The following is a 25,349-nucleotide window of genomic DNA, read 5'->3' as shown; positions in this document are numbered from 1 at the left end:
TGGCTAGGTAAATACAAAATATTTGATCACAAAGTGTGCACATTACAGGAAAGAAGGAACATGTCATACACAACATTAGCCTGGATCAGCTAAACTGTAAACTATTTCAGAAAAGATGACTATTGATACAAGGGTTAATATTTAAGCAGTGCTTAAATTGGATGCTCAGTAGCTGATTATATTATGCTACTAATAAAAATATAGTTTTTTATATATAAATGGGTCACTTTATATAGAGAACTTAGGTGATTAATTATTTCTAAAATTATTAATTGGTATATTAAAATATTAACTTTAAATTACAATAATTTAGATTACTCTTCTACTAATCAGTCAGCTAGGACACTATTAATGAGTGTATTAATTAAACTAATTTATACTAGGAGTTGTGTTGTTAGCTATTGTCCACTCTTGAAGTACAAAAGAACATGTCCATTGAAATAAATATGTATTCATATTGTATTTTATATTATAGCTTTATATTGATAATAAAGATTTGCACTTATCAGCTTGTGACTGATGGAAAAAAAAAGTTCCTCAATTCTCCTCTGAGGTGACAAATCAGCAACGTTATGTACAAATCGTCCCCGTCTTACAACTATTTGGTGACCATTCAGTTACAATGGCACTGAAAAAAGTGACTTAGGACCATTTTTCACACTTACAATAATTGCAGCATCCCCATGGTCACATGATCAAAATTTGGATGCCTGGCAACTGGCAACAGTTGCAGTGTCCTGGGGTCACATGATCACCTTTTGCAATCTTCTGACAAGCAAACTCAATGGGAAAACCAAATTTACTTAACAATTATGTTACTAACTAAACAACTGCAGTGATTCACTTAACAGCTGTGGAAAGAGAGGGCATAAAATGGGGCAAAAACTCACTGTCTTGCTTAACAACAGAAATTTTGGGTTCAATCATGGTCATAAACTGAGGACCACCTTACAAAAAAAATTATCATATCCCTGTTTCTGTTAAACATATCAATTAATATTGTCCTTTAATCCTTTCATATTAATGCTATAACTCTGTGGCCATTGTGATGGATCCATTAGAATTGGTTTTTAATGTCACTCCAAAGTTACACACCTCAACACTGCTCGGAAGGGTTGTTGAACTATTGCACAGCAGATTTTGAAAACTGTGACATCTGCAGGAATTAAGAAAGCAAAGTCCCACTAAGTAGGAGTCCTTTTGGCAATGTTGGTCAAAGTCAATACTTTTTAAAAGTATTTTTGTCTTTTGTACTTTTTCCTGTATAAATGTGATGTAACTAAACATACGACTCCTGAATTTTCCCATATCAAATTCTGACACTCTTTAAACATTTCGCTTTCCACGAGTGAACATTTTCATTTTGCTTTACTTTAATAATAAAATTCCACAGATTTAACAGTAATTCTTGAATTACAGCATGTATACAGCTGGCATGTTAAAAAGTATTTAGTAGTGGATGCAATTTAAAGAGAAATACACAGTAAATTGGTACAGTAAATACTGTACCAATAATTTATGTTGGTACAGTAGCTTTTCCACTTCAATTGAAAATGCTATCATTGGGGACATTCACAGATATTTATTGGTTTGTATTTCTCTGTGGCTTTATTTTGCAGATATCCAATACCATATGAGAAAAGTTATTTTTATAAGTTGTTTAAAAATCAACTTGGTTAGGGGATTCTGCAAAGTACTCGTGAAGGTGAATTATTCACATATAAAGCTGAGCTACTCTGAAGTTTTGAACAGATGTAAAGCCTCAGCATTACAACACGTCAAAAAATAGTACCTTTTCCTGAAGTTCATGCTTTAGAAAACACAAATTGTAATTTACCAATTTTTAAAAAAGTAAAAATAACAGGGTAGGAAACTTAGAAAAGAATAATACTGCTTGATGTATAATTAGTACTCCCTGGCGGTACTCAAATTGTTTGGACTCAAGCTAATTCCCATCAAAGCCTAAAATAGATTATCTTATTAATCCTTTTACATCTGAACAGGCTCTTTTGCATCCGGATCAGGCTATTTCAGATATTTTATGTGTTTCAAGCTCAAAAACAACTGGCAAAATAGTTGTGACAGCCTCTGAAACATTTTTTTTCTTTTCATGCTAATTTGCTCATATTAAAATAGAAGATAATAAATTAAAAAAACTGGTTAGTAAACAAGTAAAAAGCTACTGTGTGCAATGAAATGTATTCTGTTTGACAAAAGAACTTTGCTTAATAATGCTGCAATTTACAGGTAGTCCTTGACTTACGACCACAACTGAACCCAAATTATCTGTCGTTAAGTAAGACATTTGTTATGTGAGTATTACCCCATTTTACGACCATTCTTGCTTCAGTTGTTAAGTGAATCACTGCAGTTGTTAAATTAGTAACCTGGTTGTTAAGTGAATCTGGCTTCCCCATGGACTCAGAAGGTTGCAAAAAGGGGATCACATGATCTTGGGACACAGCAACGGTCATAAATGTGAACCAGTTGGCAAGCATGTGAATTCTGATCACAGGATCATGCAAAAGTTGTACATGTGAAAAACGGTCATAAGTCACTTTTTTTCAGTGCAGTTGTCACCTTGAATGGTCACTGAATGAACTGTTGTAAGTCGAGGACTACCTGTACACAAATAAGCACTGGCCACAATATTCCAGCAGGATCACTATGTTTAAAAGTATAGCACAGTATAAATTGCACACGTCTGATCCAAATCTCTCCTAAATATGCAGTATTTGCAGGGCAAATAAACCTTAGTATTGAATGTATTTTTTGTCTTCCCACAGAGAATGCCTGTTTTTGCATGTCAGAACTTACAGATAAGAAATCTTTCTTCCTTTTTTTTAATGAGTAGTATATTAGTTTGCACCCCAACACCAACCCCCACTTCCATTCCTAAGTTTCAGAGAAGAAGGAAAAATGGTTTTCATTAAATATACCTTGATAAGGAGCACTAAATCCACGGTATCGGTGGTTGCTGTCTGTTACAAAATGAAGTCTTAGCCAGTTTTTGTTGCTGATAACCGGAGCTGGGATATTCATTCCAGATAACCTGAATGAGAAAAAGACAAATAAGACAAACATATTTAACAGGATCAGAAATCCCCAGTTAGTCGCCAAGGCCACTAGCTCCTTCAAAAGGCTTCAGAAAAGCCTTGTACTCAGAAAAAAGGGGAGACTATTGTTGTATTATTTTGTATAATTTTGCAGTTCTCTAAATTGGAATGGCAAGAACGGATGCTAAGATAGGACTTTTCTATTCTTTAGGAAAGAAGTGTTAAATAAAGGGCTTAGGCTAAAGAATTGTAAATTTACTCCCAATATTGAGGTAAAGCTTTATAAAATTATAACATGTCATCTTCATCATATTCATTATCCTAGCTCAGAACTTTCAGAATTTATCAGGACACAGAAATAGAGGGACTTTACATAGTAGAGATGTGTAATTTGCATTTAAAAGGCCGGATAAATTAAAAGTGCATGCATGGATTTGTTAAAGTCTGACTTGAAGGGAAAAAATTCTATTAATAGCTACAAAACATGATGACTATTTAAGTTTTAGATTTATTTATTAGATTTTCATCCAGGTGCTCAAGGCAGTATACATAGTGCTCCAATTTTGTCTTCACAGAGACAACCCTCCAATAGAAGAGAATATTTGTAGCTTAGAGTTGAACGGTGGAGTCCTTATTGCTCTGTGAACTTAGTTGTTTGCTTGCAAATGTAACATCTAGTTAACATCAGAACTGATGTTGGTAATGAAATGTCTACAAGCAAACAACAAAGCTTATAGAGAACCACGAACTCCACCAAACAACAACCCCCCAAAAAAGTGACTGAACAAAAGTCACTCACTGACTTTTCAAGTTCAAGGATGGGTTTGAATTTGGATATATCAGTACACAATAATGGCTCTCCATATGATTTTTCTAAGATCAGTACTCAGTTGACTATCAAGATCAGTTTCAGGGGACAATAGCAAAAAATAGCATGAAAACCATCATGTCACAGCAGTTAGGAAGTTGGACCTAGAAGTGTAAGTCTATTTTTTGCCATGAAAACTTTCTTTTTTCTTTCTTTCTTTCTTTCTTTCTTTCTTTCTTTCTTTCTTTCTTTCTTTCTTTCTTTCTTTCATATTTCAAGATTGTTCATGTCTCATATAGTGATTATAATTGATGACTTTGAGGATGTTTTTCACAGGCAAAAATATCTCATAAGGTTTTGGGGGGTCAGGTTATATCCTCATATACTCTTTCCTGAATTTCTAAAGATATGAAAGGATATAATCAAACAAATACAGTTATTTGCATATCCGGATTGTAAGCTTTTGGGAGAAAGGGAAATGGGCTTTTATAAAATCTGAAAGTTGTGGGATCTCAACAATAATTTTCTGAGATATCAGACTACCTGTAGATCTATGTCATGAAGTTGATTATGTTTTCTAAACATCCAACTTTTTTATTATTTCTATAATTCTTAATTATACAATTTGTATAATTGTTAAGTGAATCACTGTGAATCACTAGCCCCAATGACTTTGCTTGTCAGAAATCAGCTGGGAAGGTCATAAATGAAATCACATAATCCCAGGATGCAATTGTATATTTTGATCACATGACCATGGATGGGAATGTTTCAATGGTCATAAGTGCAAGGACTGGTCAGAAGTCAGTTTTGCAGGAATGTTGTAACTTCAAACAGTTGCTAAATGAATGGCTGTTAAATCCATTACTATCTCTACAGTGGTAGCAGAATAACGATAAAAAAGTATGCCAAGTGATGAAAGCCTATTTAATAAATGAAATGCTGAACAGTGCGAAAAGATTTGCAGATCCCTGTATGCAATAATACTAGAATTAAATTTCATCCAATAAATCTACTATTTATCAGATGTTGACAAAGCAAGAAATGTTCTTCATTGAGAATAATGTGCAGCAGCATATTTTTAGAATTACCAGCCTCCATGGCTTTAAAATTGTATGAGACCAAATTAAGAAAGGTAGCTATATTAATAGTTAATAGCTATTAGGTGGCTATGTTTTCTATCAGACTTCTTCTGGATATTATTGGTGCCTGTTGAAGATAATGTAGTATTATTTGTTGAATATATTATTGTTGTCTATCAAAAGTTTATTCATATTGCAGAATAAGGCTCCTTCATAATAGCAGCAGTGATATCCCATGGGTACCCAGCTTCTACACCACCCATGCAGAATTTCCCAACAAACAACAATCCCACGATTTTTAGCAAAACCTGACAACATGACTTCATTGTCTTGTTATAGTCATGAGACTGCAAGACCTGATTTGAACTGATGGCACATAAATCTAGAATGGGAATATCACTACTCCTCAATTTAGCAAACAAAACTATTTTTTTAAAAAAGCAGATTACCTTAGAATGAATGCAAAACTTCTAGATTTTTCTTAATATAAAAGAGAAATCAAAATATGTCACAAAACTCCTCAAAACATGTCCCCAGGTCTTAGAAGAAGTCCATATTCATTAACTGTAACTAGTAGACCAAGCATGGGATCAAATGTTGATATTAGAATGCAGACAACTTTATATGAATGAAGTTGGTATTTGAGACAGTCTTTTAGGCTCAAAAGGAATAAGTATATAATGAAACTTCCTATAGAAGAAGTGAAACTTGATGTGAACACAAAGTTCCTTAAAATTTCTGTGACTGATGCATACTGATCATTTGATTGTACAGTAGTTATAACTTTATGAATTGCATTCATTATTAGGCATACAATATTAATTATACCTTTATTAATTATTAAAGTATTAATTAGGCACATTGAATCATAGGTTCATAGAGTTGGAAAGGGCCATTTTAGCCACTGAGTCCAACCCTCTCTTCAGAGCATGAATCCAGACTAAAATACTAGCAACATGATTCTTTAGCCACTGCTTGAGTGCATGCAATGAATGGAAGTCTACCTTCTGTCATGAATAACTGTTTCTACTGTCAAACTGTTCTGATCGTCAATTTTTCTAATTATTTCATAGCAATAGATGTACTCAAGATCTCTTTATGAGTTAAACTAGCTATCAAAAGCATATCCTTAATTCATTTTTTCCAGTTTATCCCCATATTCTTATGAGCATACTGTGTTAAATAACTCATAAAATTAAATAATAAAAATAATACAATGAAAATTTTAAAAAGAAAGAAATAGAATCAACTGTCAACTACTCATCCCATATCAAGTAACATGAATTAGTATTCTTTTTTATGTCATGGTTATCATACATAGAAGACATTGCCATAATTATTGAAGAAGGCATAATATTTCCATTAATCAAAAGCTTGGATATTTTGAGACTTATATCTACAAAGACATGTATTTCTTCAAATGGAACTTTTTACCCATATTTATTAAATAATGCAGTGAGGTTTTCTTTTAAGTAAATGCTAATAGGATGGTGCTATTAAATAAATAATAAAAGGTGGAATAGACAACATCACCACCAGATGGATCTGTGGCAGGCTGACAAATTGTACTCAACGAGTAGTTTCTCAATGGCATTACATTCACATGGAGAGAAGTAAGCAGCGGGGTACCACAAAGTTCCGTCTTAGGCCCAGTACTCTTCAATATCTTCATAAATGACTTAGAGAGGGAATTGAAGGGGAACTCATCAAATTTGCAGAGGACACCAAACTGACAGGAGTAGCCAACACCCCAGAAGACAAACTTAGGATCCAAAAAGATCTTGACAAACTTGAATAATGGACCCTATCCAACAAAATGAGTTTCAGTGTGGAGAAAAGCAAAGTTTTACATTTAGGCAGGAAAAATCAAAAGTACAAGTACAGATTGAGCAAGACCTGGCTTAAAAACAGTAACTGTGAGAGGGATCTTGGAATCCTAGTGGACAATTACTTGATTATGAGCCAGCAGTGTGCAACAGCAGCCAAAAAAAGCTAATATAATCCTGGGTTGTATAAACAGAAGGCATAGAATCAAGAACATGCAATGTATTAGTACCTCTTTATAAAACCCTAGTAAGACCACACCTGGAGTACTGCAGCCAATTTTGGTCACATATCAGAAAAAAGATGTTGAGAGTTTGGAAAAAATTCAGAGAAGAGCAACTAAGATGATCAAAGGCCTGGAGACTAAAACATACGAAGAATGGCTGCGGGACTTGGGTTTGGCTAGTCTAAAGAAAAGAAGAAATAGGGGAGACATGATAGCAGTATTCCAGTATCTGAGGGACTGCCACAAGAGGATTGGGTCACATTGTTCACCAGAGCCCCAGAGAGAAGGACGAGAAACAATGGTTGGAAACTGATCAAAGAGAAAAGCAACCTGGAATTAAGGAGAAACTTCCTGACAGTCAACAGCTTGCCTCCAGAAATCGTGGGTGATCCATCACTGGACAATCACCTGTCTGAGATGGTATAGGTTCTCCTACTTGAGCAGGAGGCTGGACCTCCAAGGTCCCTTCCAGTTCTATTCTATTCTATTCTATTCTATTCTATTCTATTCTATTCTATTCTATTCTATTCTATTCTATTCTATTCTATTAAACATTTCTGATTTATGTGTATTGAAATCAATTCAATCTCTTTGCACTCAAAATTAAAAGCAAAGAAGATATAGAAAAAGCTTTGTCTGAAATGTTTCATATCTTGAAATTTAATCTTTAATCTCCAGATGAAACAGTATAAACATTAAGTAGAAAATTGATTTTATACCAAATGAAATATTAGTACACAAAGACTTTCAGTTAACATAAATGGGGTGGAACCCGGGTGAAAGCATGGATAAGTAGAACAATTTCATTCTTAATACTCATTTATATTTTAGTCTGTCAATCAGGACACTTTTTTGATGTGATAGATTTGGTAATAATGCAAATTATTCTCATTAAGCACATGATAATATTGGTCTAAACACTAACAGTTCTAATTTCTATAGTTGATTTCTTTGATATTATTTCTATTTAAGTGATATTGCAAAGTGACAGGATGTACAAAGACTTCTGGCATGAAATATTTGTTTATTCCAATTATATACTTATGTTTTCTTTTCTTGTCAATTTATTTTCCAAACAAATTAAAAGGCTGTTTCTTATTATTATAATATATTTGCTGTACAACCACAGAAGCATGCCATATTTTTTGAAGACATGATGTTATCCTAATTTTTAAAATAAATCTGTATTAATAATTCATATTTTATATAATGTCAAGATTGATGAAGAAAATAAATAAGCAGGCAAAGATGTTCTCTGTCTATCAATTTTTCTCTTACAATTCTATTAATATTTGAACATATCAAATAACTCCCACAAGCTCTATGGAATATGGATAAATTCCTACATATGATTCTCTACATTCATTCATCTATTGTTCTCACATTGTCTTTATTCAGTGCATATTTTAATAGTCACTCCTATTCTGGAAATGTTCTCTCAGCCCTGATGAACATAGAAATCCAGTAAGCTATCTTACACCAATATTCATTTTTATTTAGCACACTCTGTCATGGTTCTGATAGATGAAACTCTTCAAAAGAACTTTGAGGCATTGTTTACCTTAAAGAATCTTTTATTCGAGAAACAAAGTATCGGCACTACATAGTTGAAACCAGAAACTAAATTCCCCTCCCCTGGATGCAAAGTAACAAAGTGCAATTCCCTGCTCCAATAGACAGTCATAAACCACATCCCCCAAATTAGCTTGAAGTGTGGGCTTTCTCCCGAGCTCTCCAGCCCGCCAAAACACTATCAGCTCTGGACCCAATGTCCTTGGGTTCCCACGATTAAGTTATTATTGTTATGACTAGCTGGACTCTCATCCCTATTCCCCCTCCCAGTAGCAACTAATTCTAAAAGCAATAGAGAAAATGGCTGCATTTCCATCTGTTGTCAAAGCAAGAACATCCGATGTTAGCAGCATTGACACACTCATTAAAATGCAATTTGTAAAGTTAAATGACTGCATATTACTTCATAGCTTACTGGATTATAGGAAAAACAGGCAAATCTTTCATACTGGATACATTTAAAATCTGGTCAAGTATGCTTTGGCTGTTTGGCAACTCAGCACCTTATAACCTATTGACACCAAGGTGCAGCTGAATATAGAAGAAGAGTTAGAAATTCTCCTTGTGTTCCCTTTTTATGTCTTCCTCAACCACTTCTCTGTCTTTGAGACTCCTGATCTGTTTCTTCTTTCTTCCTGCTTTATTTCGACACACAATTCTTTTCACCTCAAGTATTACCTATAACCCTGTCCTTCCCCCCAATTCTATAAGCAAACCTCTTTTTGTTAAAATGACCAAAACCTGTTTCACTAGTCTGATTCAGGTTTGATTCCCATTTTCCAGCAACATAAAAATCACTTCCTGCAACAATAGGCAGGGAAAAGGAAAAAAAATTGTTGGAAGCATATTTGTATTCTGTACAGCATAGCCAGCTACCTACTGAACTAAATTATGTATGGTTGGTGATCTGATTTATCAGCCTGCCAGTGTAGTTCAGAAGCAATATACCAGAAACAAAAAAAAAAGACTGCCACTATTTTAAATAGCAAAACACTATGAAACAATAAACTTCCTGTTATAATAACTGACAAGTCATTCTGTCTTGTGTGTGTGTGTGTGTATGCATATGTATATTTTATGTGTGTGCACATGTATATGTATGTATAAGTGCACAATATCTGTGTATGAGTGGGTGTTTGTGTGGGTGTGCATGCACGTGCCAGGTTTTCATTTGTCAAATGCTACACTTTTATCATTCTGAGCACGGATTCCCCTCCTGAGTTTTCAAACTCAGGCCTCACTTTCATGTCATAAGCATGTATCTAATAGAGATCAATCTTACGATGAGTTAATCTCTCTAGAGAAAGCTTTATTTAAATCAAATCAGCATTGAATAGCTTAGATTAAATCCAAAACATCTGATCTGCAAATTAATCTATTTAAACACACTCCAGGGAGTAGGGCAGAAAGAAGCTTGAATGTTTTGTGTTCATCCATCTCAGCTTAAATCTTGGAATGAACATATATCTGCTTTTAGTTAACTGAATTATCCAATCCACTCAAAAGTTTCATTTGTTGCTGAGAAGTTCAGAGAGCTTTTATTTGATTACACAATTACTGAAAAAGAAGAATGATATATCCCGCTCCTGGTAGGTTATTTGCTGATCTAATATGCTTTAAATCTAGAGGGGACATATTTTAAGGCAACTAAAATCTAGAAGTGCACGTAAAATAAAACTTGGGACTTAAGTATTGAAGGAACATTGTTATTTGTCTCATGAAAGAAGAAAAGAGAGACCATGAAAAATAATGCAGTAATGAATCAGAACAAGTAGATATTCTCAGGATGCAATTTCATATTGATTTACATGGGAGTAAGCGATGCTGACCATCAGTAATGGTGTTTAAAAACTGAGTATATATTTAAAAGTGTATTCAGTGTAATTCATTAAAGGCAAATGGAAGCCTGTATACTTTGAATAAAAAGAATACAGAGTGAGTGTTCAGTAGTAGTCCCTACCTCCACAAAAAAAAAGATTCCTCAAACTGTAGATAGTCACAATTTGAAAAAGGCTTAGTTGTATAATATTGTGCTAAAAATTGTTAACATACATTAATAGAACAAAGGTTTCCAAAATATGGAAACAATAATTATATATTGTGTATTAAGCATTAGGTCAGACACTACACAGAACATTGTATCAATTCTAAGTGCTCTTTAAGAAAGTCCAATGGAAGGGTTCATAAGTAAAGGGTGAGGTCTTTGTATAATGGGGTCCTTGGTGCTCTTTGAGCTTGGTTGTTTTCTTGCAGACATTTCATTACCCAACTAGGTAATATATCCCATGCTAAAAGGGAGTGGGGGAAGGGAGTGAAGTTTGTTCTCTACAAACCAATTTACTTCTAGCACGGAAGTAAACCAATTTACTTCTAGCTAGGCAATGAAATGTCAGCAAAAAAACACCCAAGCTTAAAGCACCAAAGATCCCTCACAGTTCAATCCTGAGCTACAAATATTCTCTTCTATCTTTCTACAATGGATACAAGTCTTAGATCCTGCAACTTTGAAGGAACTGAGGATATACAGCATATAGAGTGGGAAGAGATATTTCAGGAGAGGGTATTGATTCACTGTGCTAAAATGAAGGATTTCAGAACCCAAAAATGGGAGTAGCAATGGGATACGCTAGCATCTCTGTCTCTACTTAAAAACTTGGTTAGTGAAGTACCTACCTGGGAAAGATACAATAAATAGTTGGAGAAATTCACACATATAGTTTTGTTTTCAAGTGCTCATTATGGAATGGTACATGTAAAACTATTACATTAAAAAAAATTAAAAATCAAACATGCTTTGCCAATAAAAAGCAAAAAAACAAAAACAAAGCAAAACTGAATAATCTAAGCAGGCTGAGAGAGAGGAACAGCCTCAAGGAACAGCTAGCTTTGTGCCTAAGACAAGACTAGAACTCAGTCTCCTGATTCTTTTAGCTTGGTACCTTTATGCAGAACATAGAAAAATGATAAAAAAAATAATAAACGAATTTGACAAATTTAAGGCAAGTGATAAGGAAAAAATACACATTTTAATGTATTTATTTATTTATTTTATACCCCCCTTTATTATTTTAATTAATAACCCAAGGCAGTGCATACACACAATATTCCATCCTCATCCTCATCCTATTTTTCACACAATAACAACCCTGTGAGATGGATTGGGCTGAGAGAATGTGATTGACCCAAGGTCACACAGGTCACTTTCATGCCTAAGGTGGTACTATAACTTAAATTCTCCTGACTTCCAGTTCGTCCTTTAGCTATTAGTCTCAAACTGGTCTCATTTCTGCCCTTTTTCTATAGCAGCTTCATTAATTAAAGTATAGTTCGCCATACTTTTCTGTTTTCAAATACTGTATATGTGTTTTATCTTTCTCTCGCTCGCTCACTTGCTTGCTCACTCGCTCTCTCTACACACACACACACACACACAAACACAGAGACACAGACACACACAAAAGCAAAATTGTCTTTTGCAATTTAAACTTCCTACTTCACTCTTTTCAAGGATCTCATCAAGTGATCTAGTTATGACTTTCTAAATTTCCATTCTTCCTGACATGGTCATTCTTCCTCTCTATATTTATTTATCAAATGATAAATCATTTGATCATCATTCTTTTTTTTCCTCATTCACACTTTAAAATACTTTTTCAGTACCACTCACTTTCTATATTCAATCCACATTCATTCAACCCTTACTCTTTCTTAACTTTATCATGTTTTATAGTCCACTTCTTCTTAAGTAACTCTGTATTCTCCTGACATATCCATAAAACATTTCTTAATAAAATAGAAAAAGAATTGTCTTGAGTTTTAGACATACAAAGCCACAGGCACGGTACATATCCTCTGAGAATGGTAAGAACAGAGCTGCTAATAGTAAGGTCAGTATGATTATTCTCTAATAAGAAAGAGAATCAAAGAAGAAGGAAGCAGAAATAATGTGAATCTTGCTAAACTGTTATTGTGAATTACTGATTCTTCCTTTGGGATGAGAGATAGAGGAGGAATCAGAGTGGGTAAATGAGGGAAGCCCTCTACTGGCTAGTGGGAGTGGTAGGGTAGGGTACCTGTAACCAGTGCTTTTTTTCTAAAAAAAAAAAAAAAGGTGCCGGAACTCACACACGTCATACAACCCGCCTTGCCTACCCTACAAGGTTCCATCCAAAAAGGGTGCCGGAACTCCATTCTGGGCATTCTATGAGAAAAAAAGCCCTGCCTGTAACTGTGAGTTATGGTGAGTAAGGTTTTGAATGTGAGTGAGGGAGCCAGTAGGAGTGTCTTGTAGTTTGTGTGAATGTATGAAGGAACTGGTAGTTGGGATCTGGTGACACTATAGTGTTTCAAAGTGCCCAACCCACCTCCTGTGATAGTGATTAGTAAGGACAATGGGAAGTTTCTGACCTTGGTCTTGGAGGATTTGGTTTTGGGAATGTGGCTGCCATTGGCGGGGGTGTGTGTGGAAACAGACCAGGACCCATTGCCTTGTACCTATTACATGTTTCAGCTTTCTATCCTGGTAACCTATCAGCAGAACTTCAGCTGCCCTGGAATTTATTCTGCTACTGAATGCCAGGCTGGTATATAATAAGATCTCTTTTATTAGTAATTTAATCATTAATGAGAAGGCTGATCTGGTTTGTATTACTGAAACCTGGCTAGGTCAATAAGGGACACAGCCCTTTTAGAAGTAGACTCAGCACACTTTCAGGTATGGTATTAGCCAAGATTCTTGGGCAGAGATTGAGTATGGCAATTATCATCTAGGAGACTCTTGCAACTTTGAGGGGCACTGCACTACTGGTCCCAGATGTAAGACCCTCTTCATTAAATTGGCTCTAGGGATTAGTTAGGATTGATGCTGTAGTACCAGCCTCCCTGCTGTGTGTGCGCACACACAGACACACACCCATAGTATTTTATTGATTGTTGTATGCCTATCAGTGGATTGTTGTATGCCACTTTTTCAGAAATGAGTAACTAAATAAATGGAGTTAAAAGAAAGAAAGAAAGAAAGAAAGAAAGAAAGAAAGAAAGAAAGAAAGAAAGAAAGAAAGAAAGAAAGAAAGAAAGAAACTTAAGCAATACATTCATTTTTATACAGATATTTAAATATTGATGAATTAAGTTACTCCAATTAGGCAACTGTTTATGTCCATAGTTTCTTCTTTCCCACAAATCTATTCCAGAAGATGAAATCATTGGAGATTAAAGTAGGAGGGAGAGGAGAGGAGAGGAGATATTGCATGAATGAAGATAATTCCAGTGCTGAAATTTTAACTGTGATTTCACATATATGAATGATATTTATATTATACAAAAATAAGGATTTTCAAATGAAATAATTCTGGCTACTGCAGTATAGTGTCTGATAAAGGGATGCTTCTCCTATGAGTCTGGCATATATTTCATCCCATTTTTGCTATTCATATTTAAAGCATAGATTCAAAGACTAGCATCCTTTTAAAAAGAGAAAATAATACCAGAAGAAAAGCAGAAGGAGGGAGGGACAGACAGACAGAGAGACACACACAGAGAGAAACTGGCTCTGTAATGCTGTTGTTTCTCTCTATATTTTGTTGAAATAAACTGGTATTTACAATGATAAACAGAATATTAAGCTATCAAAATTCCTTCTAAGTTATCACCAGAACAAAAGAAATGACAGAACTGCTAATATTAAATTGCGGATAAATCTCTATTTATGTATACAAATTTATTCCTTCCTTCCTCTATTATTTCATGTATTACCAAATATAATTTATGATGACTTAGTTGGAAATATTTCTCTTATAAGTGCCAAGAAACTCACTCATGGAATATTTATATAAACATAAAATACTGTGATATACTATCCATATCTACCCATTTAGCTCAGAATTGCTATAATATAATAATATAAACAATACATCTAATATAATAAATGTTGTAATATAATGTGATATAATAATATAATATTTTCCCTCTCTTTTTTAAACTGCATCTTTAGTTTCCTCAGATTCTTAAATACAGAGGGAGCAGAGAAGAGACAGAAAGGAAATAAGCATAATTACACAGCAAAGTTAGCTTCCAGCATCATCCAGAAGTTTCTTTAGGATGATTGATTGATTGATTGATTGATTGATTATGTTTAATCAAGTTTAACCAAGGGGTTGGACTAGAAGACCTCCAAGGTTCCTTCCAACTCTGTTATTCTATTCCATTCCATTCCATTCCATTCTAGAATTAACTCTTTGAGATCACAATCTTTTCCACAATGATCTGATCCCAACCTGATCCTCCATGACTTCCAACTGTGCACTTATTGTCACTGTAATTTAGTCCATTCATCTTGCTACTGTTCATCCTTTTCTCCTCTCTCCTTTCATATTTCTGCAGACTTCTAGGTTTTTTTTGCATGATGTGTCCAAAGTGGGATAATTTGAGCTTGATCATTTGTGCCTTGAGTAGGTTAATGACCCATTGTTTCTTTTCTTGGCTGTGTATGGTATTCTCATATATGTCTTCAACATTCCAAAGTATTAATACTCATTATATCCTGCTTTTCAGTTACACATAATGTTACAGAGAAACCCACTGTAAATATAGACAGGTCCATCCTAGCAGCCTTTAAAACATGAAGGTTAGAAGGTAGGGAAAAAAATTAGGATAACAAGACTAACCTGGGAAGCCGCTGTGAAGCAATCTAACTAGTTTCCACTTTGATAAATTGGTATTATTATGAGTGCCCATGCCTTCACAGAAGCTATTTTCCATGGCATATATTTTTTTCAGTGTGCCTGGAAGGGCTGCAAACCCCTTGCACACAGTGTGTGAATTACTTTAGGTAGCCGAAGAAAACATGTTTGGATTGTTGTTGTTGTTTTTTTCTTTGACTAGCAAATCACCAAATATATCACAACATAATTTTCCATATTCCTGGAGTTCCAAACTTCTTTGCTACATAATTCAGGATCTCCATTTTCTCATATTTTAATATTAATAATGATGGCTTTGGCCTTGCACCACTCCATATGTATATTTTCTTTTTCCTATGGGCATGCTGTAGATTCAATAGATTATTAAATATGTTATTTTAATATTGCTTGAGTCAGAAGGATATTTTTGTATAGATCATATGGATTGACAATTAAAAACTTAAAATCCATTAGTGCTAGGCAAGTGTTAAAAAGCACAAACATAAAACATATTGTCTTGTAAATGTAAGAAATATTTTTTGGCACCTTCACAAATAAATGGGCAGAATTATTTACAACTGAGTTGAAATAAAATGTAAGCTAACTTTAAAACAGTTTTTTATTAGCATAACATATTTGACAGCAATAAAACAGATGAAATTAATGCATACTAATTTTCTTCTATCATTCTTTTTTGTTGTTTGTTTGCTTTGTTTTTACATGAAAGGAGCACTTTGGGTATACATATCACTGCAAATTATGCATTTTATTTTGTGGTTTAAGTACTTGGTGGTTATTTAAAACCTATGCTGCCTTAATTCTTCCCTCATAGAAATACTGATGAATATTCACTGTTCTCCAATACTGGGAGCAGCATGAGCAGGCAAGTTTCCAGACTGGCTTCAGTTCTGAAACTTCAAATTGTTTGACAGATGTAAGGAATTACTGTATACATCCTCCTACCTCCCCATCTCAATCCCCACTCCCCACTGTTCAGGCTAGTCCTTAGATAGACAAATAAGCCTCAGGGAACTCATTACAAAGATGTTTTGTGTAGAATTTTGTCTATAGAAAGTGAACGGGTAGACAATGTTGGAAGTAAGGGTGTACAATGTTTGTCTTCCTGCCTGTTCTTAGTGGAAGGCAAAGTGAAATAGTTTTAGGAGTTTGTGCATTGCAATGAATCAAGGAAAATGAGAATGTCTTGGACAGGACAGCTAAAGTTTTCCAAAGATACAGAAGAGGGAAGAGAATGCTAGAGAAAAATAAAACAATCTTCCCTTTAAGGACAATGCAAGGAAGTATGTGATCCATAAAAGCAGAGCAATTAAAGGACACAGTGCCAGCAGAACTCAGGAACCAAAATTAGTCTTGGTCTCCCCAAAGACAATGAATAGCTGTCTAAGTGAAATTTGCTACTGACACTATGATAGACCTTGAAGAAATCCAAGAAGCATCTTAAGCAAAAACAGTTGTGACATGATGGTAAATGTTACCCTGCTGAAAGGAACTGAAGCATCTGTGTACAGACTCAATAAGACCTTGCAGAATATGTATTGCCTTTAAGGATCTTACCTCCAGATAACAACAAAGAGATTACCAAAATTATTCAAACTGACCATAAACTATACTTAGTTCATGTGGAGATGAATATTATATCCAGAAGAGAACCTGGAAGAATATTTGAATACTAAAAGGCATTGGGTAAGGAAGTGAAGGAATTGGGAATATATTTGCAGCTTGGATGAAAGAGATGGATCAAAATAAAAAAAAAATATTTTCAGTTAGGAGATTACACTATTAATAACTCAGGCTATGAAAAACAAAGAATAAATGACATTGCTTTTATATAATTATATGGTTTCCTATAGTTAGGAAAGAGCTGTGATGGCACAGTGGTTAGAATGCAGTATTGCAAGCTAATTCTGCTGACTTCTGACTGCCAGCAGTTCGACAGTTTGAGTCTCACCGGTTCAAGATTGACTCAGCCTTCCATCCTTCTGAGGTCTGTAAAATGAGGAGCCAGATTGTTGGGGGTAATATGCTGACTCTGTAAACCGCTTAGAGCGGGCGGTTTAGAGAGGGCTGTAAAGCACAGTGAAACAATGCAATTAATGACTGAATAACATCAATTGCATAACCTTGCACTCATCAGTTTTTACTCCAATCACTGATGCAAAATCAATTTTATGGTAGAGAACCAGAAGAACTTTGAAATGGACTTAAAGAAGTCATTGAGGATAAATGTAAAAAGTGACTGACAAATATGGAGAAACGGAAAAAACAAACTGGATGTCAGAAGAAACATGGACCGTAGACTAGCACTTGGTATAGCAGTCATGAAAGCCTTAGATAAGGTATTCAGATGCCGTGATGTGTCTATACCTACCAAGATAAAAATAGTGCAAGCAGTGGTATTGCTTGTAATACTCTATGGAAGTGAAAGTGGGACGACAAAGAAGCGAAGAAGAAAGGATACTGATATTCTTGAAGGTTTCAAAATGTGTTCCCAAAATCAAAAAGATAGCTTAAAAATTATTTTGGGATATTCCCATATAGTATATAAAGCACTATATGGGGGACTGGTTTGAATCTTTAGAACAGGGGTCCCCAACCCCCAGTCCGTAGACTGGCATCGGTCTGCACATGCCAGAAACCGGGCCACACAAACAAGTGAATCCCCATTCACGGGATGCAGGCAGCACGCGAAATCACACATCCTCCGGTCCATGGAAAAATCTGTCTCCATGGAACCGGTCCCTGGTGCCAAAAAGCTTGGGGGCCTCTGCTTTAGAGTACCAGTTTTAATAAAATTTTAATAAAGACAGCACTTGTCATGTAATGAATTCAGTTAACATGCAGCTGGCTGTCATAGCAAGATTTATGTATGGATCAAAATGGGCTTTGTGGTAACTCAGATATCTAAAGTGGCTACTCCAAATTATGACCCTATCATTGTATATCTTTCTGACATAATTTCAATACCATTATATAAAATTATATTCTGTACTGTTAACATCTCATTTGAATAGCTTGGTCTGGCAGAATTTTCAGCCTAGACTGACAGTAAAATTGTCAGTCTAAGAACATGACAAAGATGAGGTCAGGATAAATAGCAAGCTTTGTTTTAGGGTTCTTACACAATCTTTTATCCAAACTACTCAAGAAAGAAAACTTTATTATTTAGTAGTATGGAAATGATATTAAAGAATTTTATTTTATATTGAAATAGAATAGCTCTTCAAAATGCAATATTATCTACAACAAACTTTGTAATTCTGCATTTAGCTTTAATAGGATTTTACAAGATCAGTTCTATCTAAAATAAAACAACATATAAGCTTTTTTTGACAGAGTATTCTTTGCATATATAAGCAATTAGAAGTTGAATTTCAATACTATTCTAAAGGGATAAAATATTAACATAATATATCTAGTTAAGAAATCTGAGCTAATTAAATTTGTAGATTTAGTTTTCCCCCTAACATATGGTGAGGTGCTTTTGCATAACAAAATACATTGATCTCATCCTACAATATGAATGACAAGCTTAGGATAGAGTGTTCCTTCATTCTTCAACTTCAAAATAGCCATTATAAAAAATAACATTTTAATGCTATGTTATAATTTATAGAATGTACGTGGGAAACAAAACTGTTTTGACCTGTATATATTTACCCATCTCATTTATCTAAACATCTTCCATCCTTAAAAAAAAGAAGAAAACAAAACAACATGTTTTTCAAGTATGGGATAAAGTCACCAAATTGCTATACAAAAGATAAATGATGTATATTATTATTTTTTTAAATCCTACTAATGACTGGAGTAAATTAGGCTTTTAAAATAATTAGGCTACAGATATGTCTAAGCAGTGTAATTGTGTGAGAAATCATTGACAAATCTGAATCTTTTCACCATGGATAATTGACTCACTTAAGTGGTGATGTGAATAATCATAGTATAGCAGTCATTAAAACTGAAACTATGCATAGTACCTTGGATCTTAGGAGAAACTGAAGCATCTGTGGCCTTTTAAATATTATTTGAGGTTGTCATCCCAGATTACTAACTGTGATGATAACTGGAATACTAAATCCAGCTGGAGGAGTACAGCTTTTATTTAATTATTTTATTCAATTTCTATAGCTGCCCATCTCAGTCCAATTGCCTGTGGGGCAGTGAACAGTATCACAATTAAAAGTATAAAAATACAAATAAGCTTCCTTTTCCCATCTAAGTAATTCATGGCATTGGAATTGTCTCATGCCAAATCTAACTGAGTATGATGAGTGTCTTCAATTTATTTCAACTTACGGTTTTCAGACATAATTTCACAAATGCATATTCACTGCATAGCAGTACAGATAAAAATTACAGATCAAACATTAGTAATACCTAACATCATCTCACTGTCAAACTCCATGTAGCTCCCAAACCAAAGAAGCCAGAAACATACAAGTTTCAGAAAGATATCTTTAATGCTAGCCTGAGGTAAAAACATAGCCATGAAAACTGTAAGAGTAAATCCCCAGCCAGACTCATGGTAAGTTGTTTAAAGCAAATACTTTATTCCTAATGTTCTTACTTCAGGACTGGATTGATTCTTGTCACCTAAACTGCACTTGTCCTCGCTTCCAGTGCAATATTTCCATTAGAAAGAACTCAATGAAATTCATTACATTTTGAGAAATAAGAAAGCTATTTTATCATTGCTTTTCCTAGCCTAATATGACCCGCTTCAGCTGGTCCTTTGAGAGCAAAGAGCTGATCTGTGCAACTGATTTTGTCGAAATGACAAGCAAAGCCAGCTAAGTCACAGTTTAGTACTAGATATCTAATTTATTTATTTATTTTGTTTTAGAATATGGCGTACATTAGCCAGGAAAATTTACAATGTTTTATATCGCAGAGTAGTTCTGGCAGCCTAACATTGTTAGTTCCTTTTGTTAACGTATGGTTAATATTAAAATATACCACAGGGGCAAACTAGCGGAATACTGACTAGCAGTATCCAGGATATATCAGGTCATCTGGGTTTTCTTCCACCAATCTCGCCTCCCATATGGAGAGGTCCAACATTGGCTCCCCTTTCCATAGGGAAAGCTGCTAGCTTTTCCCAACTAAGTGGTACCTGTTTATTTGTTGGCATTTTTATATGCTTTTGAACTGCTGAATGGGCAGGAACTAGGGTCAAATGATGGGAGCTCACTCTGCAATGCGGTGTCATGGACTTGAACTGCCAAGGTGCCAACCATCTGTAGCCGAGAGTGCCGATCATTAAAGCCAGTGTGCCACCACACCCCCTTAGTAGATTCCTAATAGCATTTTCTATAAAAAAATAAAATGGATGTGTAACATGCATGAAGGTTTTTGTAGTTCTGATTAGTAACTATTGGTACATGTATATTTCATTAGTTTTTTTCATTAGGTACTTATGTTTTTGCAGTCTCTGCCAAAATGTGGGTTTTATTGAATGAGACTTCCAGATTTTGAATTTAGGTTATGATACAGTATACATAACAACTGAGCAAATAAGGTTAAAGAAACATGGCCTACATTCATCAAACAATTCAATTCATTAATCAACAATACTGTATTGTTCAAAACTTAACTTTCATTTCACTAGTCAGTCAATTTCATTTATGCCATTGTTCCACAGAATATAAATATCTTAGTTCTGTACCAAAGAATAATATCTACTTGCAAATTAATCCTGCAGTAAGGCCTTATTTGAAATAGGAAGAATATTCCTGGTAATGATAGGATGTCATAAATATTATGCAGTTTCCCAAAAGAGGTACATAAACAGTTTCCTTCCAAGTGTCATTTTATACTGATTTTGTACACTTAGACACTTTAAATGAAATTCTTCATGACAATAATTTTATTATGTATTAATATATTCCAAGAAATGTTGATTGTATAACTAATTCAATATATGTTATTTTTGTTATACATTAAAAATCTTATTAAAAGTACTTTGATAGGGTACTTTGAAAAGCAAATTATACTTTTGAGATGTACCCACCATCATTCCCTGTTCTTCTATATTTGGTAAATATAGCATAAACAACTGATAACATCAGATTTCACATGAATTAAAAAGTGAAATCAATGGCAATCACATCATAATAACTATACATTTCTAATGTTTTAGAAAGCATGGGTAAAAGAAAAAAAATCCAAATGAAAGTCTTTGTTATCCATCTAATATGAAAAAATAATAAAATCACAGTATAAATATATATATTTAATGGTAACATTATACCCTGATAAGCCCTTTAATCAGTAGCTATACATGCAAAATAATAAAATGTAACTGATTCATATTATACAAAACACAACTGGGGGAATTAGGCACAAATTTGAAATTTGCAAAATTACACAAACCCAATCACTATCAATACTTGTCAAATTGAAATTGATTTCCAAATTCCTAGGCTAGGTAGATAAGAAACTATTAGCATATCTATGCTGCACATCAAGTATAAACTACACAGGAAGTGTAGAAAAGACCAGTAACCCTACTACTTTTCTTTGATCATTATAATTTCATTTTTTTTTAATGTGCATTTGCTATCTTGGAGAAGCATTAAAATATGCAAACTCAATCTAATTAGTAGCAATTAATTACATTTTAGACAACAGCTGGAATATTTATCTAGCATATGGCTAGATGTTTTATACAGTAGAATTGAATTGATAAAGCTGGTGGACAGAATTTCAGCTTATTCATAGAACTAAAGCTGATCACAGATTTTCAGAGCAGTCCAACATTAGTAGCATTTTTTAATGACCAGATCATTCAAACTAGCAGCCATGGAGTCCCCCAAACATGGCTGCTATGCAGTCTGTCTGTCCGTCTATCTGTCTACCTATCTATCCATCTATACATATATACATGCATACATACATAGATACACATACACACAGACACCAATTTATTATCCCTCTTGCAAATAGTGAATTAGATAGAGCCATTTAGGAAGATGTTATAAATAATAATTAAACCTTTATCACAGCTGGATGCTCACAGACAAACGTAAAAAAAAGAAGTATTTTTTTTAGTGAACTCTAAAATAAATTTACAAGACCATATCCAGTCCAAAAAATTTTCAGTAAACTTAAGCAAACTTAAAACGACATCACTAAACTTCAACAAACAGCTTCAAGTAGGATTCAATTATACAATTCCAATTATAGGTAATCCTTGATTTACAATAATTTGTCTGTCAACTGTTTGAAGTATTAACAGCATTGAAAAAACAGCACCTGACTAGTTCTCACACTATGACTGTCAAAGCATCCCCATTATCATATGAACAAACTCGGGCACTTAGCAACCAATGTATTTATGATAGCTGCGGCATCTTGGGATTATAAGGTTGCCATTTGTCATCTTCTGGTTTTCCAACAAGCAATACCAATGGGGAAAATCAAAATTTCTTAATGACTGCACAGTTCATTTAACAACTGCAGTAATTTGCTTAACAACCATGACATAAAGGTTGTAAAATTGGACACAACTCATTTAACAACCACCTTGCTTAGCACTGGAAATTCTGATTCCAATTCTGATCATAATTTGAGATCTACTTATATTGTTTTACCTAAGCACACTAAAAGTCTTGTTCGGATAAAATCTATAGGATGTTTACAGAAAACCATGGAGAATCATATACAATTGTGCTATTTTCCAGAAGAAACTTGCTGCCATTTTTAATACAAATTATTTCACTTACCATATTGTGGGTGGTTCAGAACCTTCTATTTCCAAGTAATCATATTTCTCTTCCATATGAAAATCTGTAAAGATGAGTGAGATGGTGTCTCCAGGTTCTGCCACAATTGTCCATGTACAGTCTGCATTATTGTGGTACTCATTTGGAAAATTAGGACTAGAGACGACGCCACTGGATCCCCTCATTGTTCCTCCGCATGCATCTTCCGCTATCAAAAAGAACAAATGGGAAGTGTCCATAAGAAGAAAGTACTGTATATGGAAATAGGTCTTTACTAGCATGTGACAATGCAATTTCCTTAAGGACTACAGGAAGAAGAGAGTAATATAAACCAAGCTTACTTCATCAACTTTTCTAAGACTCAGCTTTGTTAGCATCCTTTTTTCCTCAGCATAATTTTACAGTTATTTTATAATATGCAAAAAAGTGAGAAGACAAAATGGAACAGACTATTTATTCCCCTCTCAATTGTTTCTTTTCTCCCTTATTGTCTTAAGAACTGAAATCTAATGTTGCTTATTTTCCTCTTGCTTCCATTTTTTTGTGCCAAGTATTTTAGACAGTCATATTTGGGTCTTATAAAATAACATCGTATTTTTTTTCCTCTTGCTTCCATTCTTTTGTGCCAAGTATTTTAGAAGTCATATTTGGGTCTTATAAAATAAGATTTTTTTGTTAACTTCATGTAAGGCATCCTATTAATCTTGTGCCCAGGGTTAAAGTAAAATAAATACATCTCAATGGGGGAAAAGTAATAAATGTAAAAATATTAGGCTGAATTGAACACAACAAATATGGTCTGGTTATCTTTGGCTCATGGAACAGTTGTTTTACAGCTGGCAGCAGAGATTTCAACTTGTTATTCAGAACACATTAATGAAGTATGATGATGAACAGATATAGAACCCATCTATTATTTGACAATGTTAATCTCCAACTAATTCTTCAACATTTGCATTCAATCTTAGTCACAATGTTACTTTCAGTTGAACTACTTTGGCTCTAATCTTCTAATTTAATTGGTTTGATATTAACAAATACATGCCTGGCTATGCTTATCAGAACATTTCCAAACTTAATTTTATTGAATGAAGCCTCATTGAATTTAATATGCCTTATTCCATATTTTTGCCTTTTATGCATTTAGCCAACACGTTATAAAAAAGGAGATAGTGATGTTTCCAGTTCTGTACCAACTGTTCCAAATGATAACTATGTAAAACTGAGCATAAACCATACATGAGGATACTTGTGTGTATTATATGGATTGATCTGAATTCCCAAATATACAAGCAACAGAATAATTTTCCTGATTACTATAGGGAAAATTAATAGGAAGGGTGGGCCATATACCTTCCAGATATTTTAAGCCTAATATGTAGGATAAGGATATGTCTGTTGTCTATTAATAATCTTTTTCTGATTTCACCTCTTCTCTGGGGCTATTTCTTAGTTAATATTACAAATCATTAATTGTATAGGAAGAGAAAGAAGTCTCAATATTCTCATCAGATGTTCTAATAGCTGTTGCATGAATTCTAAAATCGGGGTTGCATTTGCCAATAAGAAGATAATATGGCCTTGTTATAATGTTTTATATTTGAAGTTAGGGTGCCAGAAAAGGTGAAATAATATGACTAAGCCAGATATATGAGTAGCAGGTAGACAGATGCGAACACCAGGAGAGTATAAGACAATTAAAAGTTTAGTAAAAAAAACCTTTAAAAACTTTTAAAAGCATACAATCATAGGGGCCAAGCTTTCGTCAGATCCTTCCGACATCCTCAGGGCACAAAGTCAATCAATGGGAAAAGCAGTTATAAATAAACCGACGCCTGCATCCGGGCCATAGATCTCGTAATAGGGCCGTGGTAACCAATCATTGTTACAATGATTGGTTTATTTATAACTGCTTTTCCCATTGATTGACTTTGTGCCCTGAGGATTGATTGACTTTGTGCCCTGAGGATGTCGGAAGGATCCGACGAAAGCTTGGCCCCTATGATTGTATGCTTTTAAAAGTTTTTAAAGGTTTTTTTTTTTTTTTTACTAAACTTTTAATTGTCTTATACTCTCCTGGTGTTCGCATTTTTATTTTGTATTATGGATATTCCCAGGAGTCATTCGTCTGTCTTTTATGTCATTTGCAACCATATATATGTATATATATATATATATATGTAGGTCTTTAGTTATTCGGGTTTTCTCCCGCGTAGAATTAAAAGTACCTTGGCGACGTTTCGACGAAGTCACATTCGTCATCTTCAGGCTGGTGTCTTCAGCTTCGTGCTTCTAAGAGTGGTGTGTGATCGCAGCTGTTTCTTCCTTTTAACTGCCAGTGGGGTTGGAGCTGATT

General features: G+C 34.3%; 1 protein-coding gene across 1 annotated transcript in view; it reads right to left on the bottom strand.

Moving 5' to 3' along the window:
- Nucleotides 1-2,939: 2,939 nt before the first annotated feature.
- Nucleotides 2,940-25,349, bottom strand: part of LOC107299034 (CUB and sushi domain-containing protein 3-like) — a gene marked incomplete at both ends in the record, with an annotated part of 53,726 nt that continues 31,316 nt past the window's right edge. Inside the window, 2 exons of the mRNA XM_015828402.1 lie at nt 2,940-3,052; nt 22,994-23,201. Of these exons, the coding sequence (XP_015683888.1) occupies nt 2,940-3,052; nt 22,994-23,201 (321 nt within the window). The remainder of the gene's footprint in view (nt 3,053-22,993; nt 23,202-25,349) is intronic.

Source organism: Protobothrops mucrosquamatus, unplaced genomic scaffold, assembly GCF_001527695.2.
Source record: "Protobothrops mucrosquamatus isolate PMUCROS unplaced genomic scaffold, P.Mucros_1.0 scaffold4456, whole genome shotgun sequence".
NCBI classification, from domain to species: domain Eukaryota; kingdom Metazoa; phylum Chordata; class Lepidosauria; order Squamata; family Viperidae; genus Protobothrops; species Protobothrops mucrosquamatus.
The sequence above is the reverse complement of the archived record's forward strand: the minus strand, read 5'-3'. Positions and strand labels throughout refer to the sequence as shown.